The 8570-nt window shown below is 40.9% G+C and overlaps 1 protein-coding gene across 1 annotated transcript; it reads right to left on the reverse strand.

The window, feature by feature from the left end:
* Positions 1–1320: 1320 nt before the first annotated feature.
* On the reverse strand, positions 1321–4152 carry LOC145957192 (uncharacterized). The gene is made up of 3 exons (XM_083073409.1): positions 3185–4152; positions 2590–3106; positions 1321–2535 (listed from the first exon to the last, which is right to left on the reverse strand). The coding sequence occupies exons 1-3, from the start codon at positions 4150–4152 to the stop codon at positions 1321–1323; spliced, it is 2700 nt and encodes an 899-aa protein (XP_082929535.1).
* Between the last annotated feature and the right edge of the window lie 4418 nt (positions 4153–8570).

Here is an 8570-nt window from a genome sequence, read left to right on the forward strand (position 1 = left end):
TTTAGTTTTGAAAATGTATTGGATTATTAGAACGACTTGTTCTCAAACTGAGACCTTGTCGATCTTATCCAATTTATTTATTAAATGTCTCACCAATCCATGTTAATCCCAAGCGGGACCCTCCATGGATTAGTGGTTTTCGTAGTAAAAGGGTTCATGGAGTCGCCACCAATGTTTTACTCAAAACATTGGAAAAAGAGGTTTAAGGCAATCGATTCAAAAGTCGACTTCAGCCATTACAACCAGAGTCGGGTAAGGGAGTCGCTTACGTGTGGGGAAGGTGTTAGCACCCCACAGCGCCCCTTTCGGGTTCCCTATGACAGATTATTTCTAAAAATAATAGTACGAAATTACTAAATTACCCCTATTTATTCTAAGCAATTATAAATTAACTATCTACATGATGACAGTTTAATATGCACACAGAAAGCAGTAAAAGAAGGGATTTTTAGAAAAGAAACCTCTTGAAGCGTGCTTTTTATATATCAAGTAAAACTGGGAAGCTTTTTGGCGTTCCCTCGCTCTACAAGCCCGCTCACTCCTTCCTAAAAAATAATTTTTGACTTGGAAATCCGATGGATTTCCCTTCGACTTAGTTCGAGACTCAAGCAAAATGCTCAGAACTCAAAAACTTCGTCGGATCAACTCTCCGAGTGATTTCTAGGCAGAGCACTGCTCAAAAAAAACCCAGAATACTCAAGAAGAGGGTTAAAACTGTGTGTAAAAGTGTCCAATGACGTCAAAATGACGCCATATTTATAGGGAACAGGCGCAATACGGGATATGGAATCAATACGGCCGTATTGAAATTTTTGAACTTCAATACGGCCGTATTGAGTTCAATGCGGCCGTATTGAAATTCAGAAATTTCAATACGCCCGTATTGAGTTCACTGCGGCTGTATTGAAGCTTCAATACGGCCGTATTGATTTCAGTACGGCCGTATTGAAGTTTCAGAAACTCCAATACGCCGTATTGAGTTCACTGCGGCCGTATTGAAGCTTCAATACGGCCGTATTAAGTTTAGTACGGCCGTATTGGGCTTCATTCCCTCCACTTCCTTATTTTAAGCTACTCTAAGACCTCTAAACCTACAGATAGCCATCCTATGGTCTTCTAGGAGTCCTTCTGGCTGACTTTCCTTCGATCTTTGAGGGTCTTCGAGTTTTATTTCCGACCCGGACAATTTTAGGGGTCTACAGGCTTCGATACCCCTAGCCGAAAGCATGAAACCAAGGAACTTGCCACCTCCAATGCCGAACGTGCATTTTTCGAGATTGAGTCTTATATCATATTGCCGAAGCTGCCAGAATATCTCTATTAAATCCGTGAATGGCTATGGAGGTCCTTTGACTTGACGACCATATCGTCCACATAGACTTCCATGTTTCTGCCGATTTGATATTTGAACACTTTGTTCATGAGTCTTTGATATGTGGCTCCTGCATTCTTCAGGCCGAATGGCATTACCCGATAACAATAGTTGGCCGAGTCGGTGATAAAAGCAGTTTTTTCTTCGTCCTGGGGATGCATCTGTATCTGATTATACCCCGAATAGGCATCAAGAAAGGTCAATATATTGTGTCCGGAGGCCCCATCAACCAAACGGTCAATGTTGGGCAATGGGTAGGCGTCCTTCGGACAAGCCTTGTTTAGATTTGTGTAATCGGTGCACATCCGCCATTTCCCATTAGCCTTCTTGACCATAACTACGTTTGCTAACCATGTTGAGTATTGGACTTCTCGAATAAATTTTGCCTCGAGGAGCTTGGTGACCTCCTTCTCAACAGCCATTTTTCTTTCGGTTCCCATCTTCCTTTTCCGTTGAGCTACCGGCCTGGCCTCTCGGCAGACAGATAATTTGTGACACATCACTTTTGGGTCAATGCCTGGCATATCAGAGGGTACCCACGCAAAAAGATCTTTGTTTTGCCGAATGATCTTCCCCAATGCTTCTTGATCCGATTGAGGCAATCCGGTCCCAAGATATGTGACTTGAGACGCTTCCGAACCGATTTGAAAAGCAACCTTCTCCTCGGTTGACTCCATTCTTTCGTCTTCATTCATTCTAGGATCCAAATCCCAGGTTGGGGGTGTATCTGCTGCTGAAGGGTGTACCACATGAATTCTCTTTGATTTTGCTTGCTTTTCTTCAACAGGGGTTACTCGTAAACTAGCAAAGTAACATTCTCGGGCCGCCTTCTGATCGGCATGAATTGTGAGGATTTTTCCCTTATCAGATGGGAATTTCATTGCCAAATGTGGTGTGGAAACTATAGCTCCCAACCTATTTAACGATGGTCGACCCAGGAGAATGTTGTAAGACGTATTAGCGTGCACTACTATATACTTGACCTGGATATCTTTATACTCTTGTTCGTCAAAACAAAAACGAGTGAACAGTTTAATGTACCCCCTTGTACTTACTCTTTCTCCTGAGAAGCCGACTAGTGGTTCATCATATGGGATGAGTTCATTGTCGGAGATACCCAATTGTTTGAAAGTATTCCAATACAAGATATCTGCTGAACTACCCTAATCTACCAATGTCTTTTTGACTATGCAATTGTGGATTTCAACACTAATTACCATTGGATCATCCTGCACGGGATCGATTCCTTGGAAATCGATATCAGTGAAAGTTATAGCTGGTAACCTCCGAACGGGTTCTTTGTCGACTGCGCTGACCGATCGGACGGCGCGCAAATGCCTCTTCTGGGCTGAAGAAGTTGGGCCTCCGCTAGCAAATCCCCCTGCGATAGTGTTGATGACTCGCCTATGAGAAGCTGTAGGCTCATCTTTCCTATCACGTGATCGGCTTCGCTCGCGACGAGGTCTATCTGAACGGTCTTGCCGAGGCTGATAATGTTTTGGCTGATATTGGCGGGACCGAGACGAGTCGACCCGATCAACAAAGTTATGAAGTCGACCTTGTTTGATTAAATCCTCAATTTTGTCTCTGAGAGCCGCGCACTCCTCGGTAGAATGTCCACGATTGCGGTGATACCGACAAGATTTGCTGGTATCAGCGCGTGGAGGAGTGGAAGCCCTTTTCGGAACGGCCAGTACTTCCGATTCCAACACGTGTTGAAGCACCGCGGATCGACTTGCGTTCAGAGGGGTATAGTGTGTATACTTCGGTCCCCGCGCGGGTCGGTCCCGAAGGGTTATCTCCTTGCCTCACCCCCTGTATGGTTGCTCTGTTTGCTTCTCTGGCTTGCTCGATGGTTCAGCTCGGGCTTGATCATGATATTCAGCCAATTCTTCCATTTGCATATATTTATCGGCCCGCCTTCGTAAATCATTCATGTCCGAAGGAGGCTTTTTACAGATGCTATTAACAAACGGACCAGGCTTTAAATCTGTTGTCAGGTGATGCAGTGCAACAGCCGGATTGAGATCACGGATTTCCAAAGCAGTCTTGTTGAACCGATCCATAAATGTACGAATGGACTCTTTTTTGTCCTGGCGAAGATTGACCAGGGATAGAGATGTCAAACTATGAGGTCGGCTCATTGCAAACTGAATTGCGAACTGGGAAGACAATGTGTTGAACGAATCAATGGAGTTGGAAGGGAGTCGAGTAAACCAACTCAGGGCCCTGCCTTTGAGAGACGTCGGAAAAATCCGACACAAGGCAGCATCATCTATTGTACTCAATGTCACCTGCGTCAAAAAAACATCCAAATGTTCATCAGGATCTGTTGTACCATCATACTTATCAATAGGCAAGGATTTCCAGTTATCCATTAAAGGGAGTTGCATAATGGAAGGAGTAAAAGGGTGACGATGCGAGCTAGCAGTGGCCAAGTCTGTAGGACGACCAACAGTATGTTGAGCTGAAAGAATTATTGGAGGTGCCGCCGCCGAGGCATGTGGAGCCGAGGTATGGACTTCATGAGACTGATAGGACCCCTGGGTCGGCATGTTGGTCACTTGAGTGGGTTTCCAGGTCGGATCATTTCTTAGTGCCTCGTTTTCGGCTTTTAATGCCGAAAGCTCCTTCGCATCCTTCTCCCGCTGTTGTTTCATCGCGGCCATCTCCTGTTTTAATAAACGAACGGTTTCAGAGAGATCTGTCTCGTCCACCACTTCGGCACGCTCCTCCTCGGGCTGTTGTTCTACCGTATTCGTTCTCCTTGTTATCGCCATTGTCTTGCTCAACTAATCTTCACAATCGTCTCAGTTCGGCCCCACGGTGGGCGCCAAATGTACCTGTCAAAAGGGGTACACTAGTGATCTTCTCGTAGTCTGAGGGCCGAACGAGAACTCCGATCCGATATGCTGGTGAAAGGGTTGGTACCTGCAAAAGGCACTCCAATGCTCAAGTCAGGACAAGCACGAATATCTAGGATAATTAATAAACAGTGACGTTACCTTATGACATGAGCTATTTATACTGACATTTATGGGCCCGGATTACCATGGGCCCTGCAACATGATTACCATATTAGGTAATATGCCTCTAATCGGCTTATTAGTGTAATTAACTCTTAATCCCTAATTAAAGGTAATTGTTAACTCTTGCTTGGGAATAACCTTAACTTATGGACCATCTGGTGGCCGATCGGCGGTCGGCCACTTGGTTCGGCCATTCGGGTGCCGGTCACTAGGTGGCCGAATGGCCTTACTAGTACAATAACATTTTTCTTCTGATAAATAATATGATAGTTTTCTTAATTATTTACAAATTAAAAATAGTTTTCTTTAATTATTTACAAATTTAAAACATATTTAGTCATATCATATATTACGTATATTTTAACACATTAATCATTATATTTTAATACATTTTTATATGCTTTTTATTTTTTTAAAATGTCATTATGTTTGTAAATAAAATCATATTTTTTAAAATTTCAACATTTTTTAAAAAGTGGGGAAGTTTTCTCACCTGTCATCAGTTTTGATGCATACATTGGATGGTAAGAGAACAATGTTTTTACACATTCAGGAAACTTGTGCGGTACTATTTACTCCTTTGTTTCATTTTCTATTTGATTCGTACTAATATGCAATGATATGTATTTGCACGTCAACCTAATGCAGTTTTGTTGTGTAATACCTTATTCTTGAAGTAGTAAATTGAATGACAATGACATTGTTCTAATTAATTGTAGTTATTAGGAGGGAATTGACAACGGCTCAATACTTGGGTTGTCTACACTATCCATTCTTTTGGTATTAGTGGTATTGTCCTATCGAAAGGTATCTAGTTACTAAATAAAATAATCTATTTTTTCCTACTATGTTCTTACTAACAATGTTCCTTATTTCTCTTTATGCCCCTGGACAATATAAAATAATGGTGGCTCAAAGGCATTTGGATACCACCTATGCTAAAAAAATGACATGGTAAATAATGAGTTCTTTTGAAAAAACGAGACATGTAAGTTTTTCAATAATCTAAGTGTTTATTTTATGTCATCCTTATTATTCTCAAATTACGATGATGTGCTTTAGAATTGAAAGACAAAAATGTAGCATAAATATTTTATGTCATATAAAGTTCTCCCTAATTCTAAATTCATCATAATTCTTTATTTTTTTCCGTTAGAATTCGTGTATGTGTGTGATTTTACTAAGTTTCATTTTTCGTTTTTCGGTGCTTATATGTGTTTTGACAACATTCTTGATAGGCTTAAATAATAATAATGAAACAATTATTATTGCTCTTCATAAATGAGTGGTTAGTGGTTGTGCTTTAGTTATAGCATTAATGTTTATACGTCGAGAAACTGACTATTTTTTTAATTTTGGTGTGCGTGTAATAATTTCCCCTTATCAGAATTTCATTGCAGGCTAATATTTCCTAACTTTTAATCCTTAGGCATGTGTGAGTCCAAGCAAATCCTCATAAAGTGAGAAACGGGTTAAGAGGGAGCTTGCTGCTTTGATCCTGAGGGAGGCATTCATTTTGGTTATAGTGTTTTGTTTCAAGCTCATTAAGACATGCACGTGTTGTCCCTTGATTTGTGGTGTGTAGGTGTGTATGTGTATCTTTGTTTGTTTGCGGGTGTGTGTCTCTATGCTTGTGAGTGTTTGTGTGTGTTTCTATGGCTACGTTGGTCTGTGTGTGTATGTGTTCCTTAGTGTGTGTTTGTGTTTGTTCGAGTCTTTGTGTCTATATGTGTGTGCGTGTTTGTCTTTGTATGAGTTTTTGGGTCTAAATGTGTGTGTCTAGGTGCCTTTGTGTGTGTGTATGTGTTTCTGTGTCTATATTTGAGTTTGTGCGTGTTTATGTGTTATTGGTGTGTATTTCATTTTGTGTACGTGTGTGTCTGTGTTTGTGGTTGTATGTGTCTATGTCTATGTGAATGTGTGTTTGAGTGTGTGTTCAAGTGTGTGTTTGTTGTAAATATCTCTGTGTGTGCCTGTTCAAGTGTATGTTTGTTGTAATTGTGTGCCTTTGTGTGTCTGTATGTGTGCATGTGTTTGCGTTGATGAGTGTTTGTATGTATCTGTGTGTGTCTATGTGTGCATGCGCTTGTGTGTGACTGTGTGCTTATGTGTGTTTCTGTTTGCTTTTGTGCTTTTGTGTGTACCTTTGTTTATGTGTGTTTGTTTGTGTGAGTGTTTTTGTCTTTAATCTTTGTGTGTATGCATGTGTGTCTGTGTGCATGTTTATCTGTGTGTTTGTGTGTTTCTTTGCAAAAGTGTATGAGTGTCTTTGTTTGCTTATCTATGTGTGTATGTGTGTGTCTATATGTGATTGTGTGTCTTTATGTGTCTATTTGTCTGTGTTAAGGTATTTGTGCGTGTTTTTATTTCTGTGTGCCTATGTCATTGTGTGTGTATGTGTCTATGTGTGTTTGTATATGTCTATGTGTTTGTATGTGTGTATCTATCTTAGTCTATCTGTCAATGTTGATTTTGTGAGTGTTGTAACCATTTATTTGTGTATGTTTTTGTTTGTATGCGTTCCTGCGTCCCTGCATGTGTGTATGTATCTGTGTGAGTTTAGGTGTTTGTGTGTCTATTTATGTGTCTGTGTGTGTCTATGCGTGCATGCGCTTGTGTGTGTCTGTGTGCTTATGTGTGTTTATTTTTGTCATTCTACTTTTGTGTGTACCTATGTTTATGTGTGTTTGTTTGTGTGAGTGTTTTTTCTTTATCTTTGTGTGTATGCATGTGTGTCTATGTGCACGTTTATTTGTGTTTGTGTGAGTTTCTTTGCAAAAGTGTATGAGTGTCTCTGTTTGCTTCTCTATGTGTGTGTGTCTTTATGTGTCTATTTGTGTGTGTTAAGGTATCTATGCGTGTTTTTATTTCTGTGTGCCTATGTCATTGTGTGTGTATGTGTGTATCTGTCTTAGTCTATGTGTCAATGTTGTTTTTGTGAGTGTTGTAACCATCTATTTTTGTGTGTTTTTGTTTGTGTGCGTTCGTGCGTCCCTGCATGTGTGTATGCGTCTGTGTGTGTTTAGGTGTTTGTGTATGTGTTTGTGTCTATTTATGTGTGTCTATATGGTTGTGTGTGTTTATTTGTGTCCTACTTTGTGTGTGCTTGTGTCTTTGTGTGTGCATGTCTACGAATATGTGTTTTTCTTTTTGTGTTTGTGTGTTTTTGTGTGGTTGGGTATAGGTGTCTCTATGTATGTGTTTGTGTCTTTGTGCTTGTGTGTTTGTGTTGTAGACCCCTAAAATTGTCCGGGTCGGAAATAAAGCTTGAAGACTCTCGAAGACTGAAGGATAATCAGCCAGAAGGACTCCGCGAAGGCCCTAGGAGGGTTCTCTGTAGGTCTAGAGGTCTTAGAATAGCTCAAAATAAAGAAGTGGAGGGAAAAAGCCCAATACGGCCGTACTGAACTTAATACGGCCGTATTGAAGCTTCAATACGGCCATACTGAAGTCAGTACGACCGTATTGACACTTCAATACAACCGCAGCGAACTCAATACGGGCGTATTGAAATTTCTGAACTTCAATACGACCGTATTGAACTTCAATACGACCGTATTGAAGTTCAAAAATTTCAATACGGCCGTATTGCCCCTGTAGGCCGTATTGCGCCTATTCCCTATAAATATGACGTCAATTGGACGTCATTCCACACTTTTTCACTCAGTTTTGACTCCCTCCTTGAGTATTCTGGGGTTTTTGAGCAGTGTTCTGCCCTAGAAATCTCTCTGGGAGTCGATCCGACGAAGTTCTGGAATTCCGAGCACTTAGCTTGGAGATTCGAACCTAGTCGAAGGGAAATCCTCCGGATTTCCATAGTCAAAATTTTATAGGAGAGAGCGAGCGAGCTTGTAGAGCGAGGGAACGCCAAAAAGCTTCCCAGTTTTACTCAATATATAAAAGCACGCTTCAAGAGGTTTCTTCTTAAATCCTTCCTTTTACTGCTTTCTGTGTGCATATTTAAACTGTCATCATGTAGATAGTTAATTTATAATCGCTTATAATAAATAGGGGTAATTTAGTAATTTTACGCTATTATTTTAGAAATAATCTGTCATAGGGAACCCGAAAGGGGCGCTGTGGGGTGCTAACACCTTCCCCACGCGTAACCGACTCCCTTACCCGACTCTGGTTGTAATGGCCAAAGTTGATTTATAAAATCAATTGCC

This window comes from Cajanus cajan, chromosome 4 (assembly GCF_000230855.2).
Source record: "Cajanus cajan strain Asha chromosome 4, NIPB_CcT2T_4, whole genome shotgun sequence".
NCBI classification, from domain to species: Eukaryota; Viridiplantae; Streptophyta; class Magnoliopsida; order Fabales; family Fabaceae; genus Cajanus; species Cajanus cajan.

Bases quoted from the DNA above. Each gene is read 5' to 3' on its own strand.
- LOC145957192 (XM_083073409.1), bottom strand. From the start codon at position 4,152: ATGGCGATAACAAGGAGAACGAATACGGTAGAACAACAGCCCGAGGAG. The intron at 3,107-3,184 runs GTGAGGCAAGGA...TCTGAACGCAAG, and splicing joins ACAGAGCAACCATACAGGGG to TCGATCCGCGGTGCTTCAAC. The intron at 2,536-2,589 runs GTAATTAGTGTT...TTGGTAGATTAG, and splicing joins CCGTGCAGGATGATCCAATG to GGTAGTTCAGCAGATATCTT.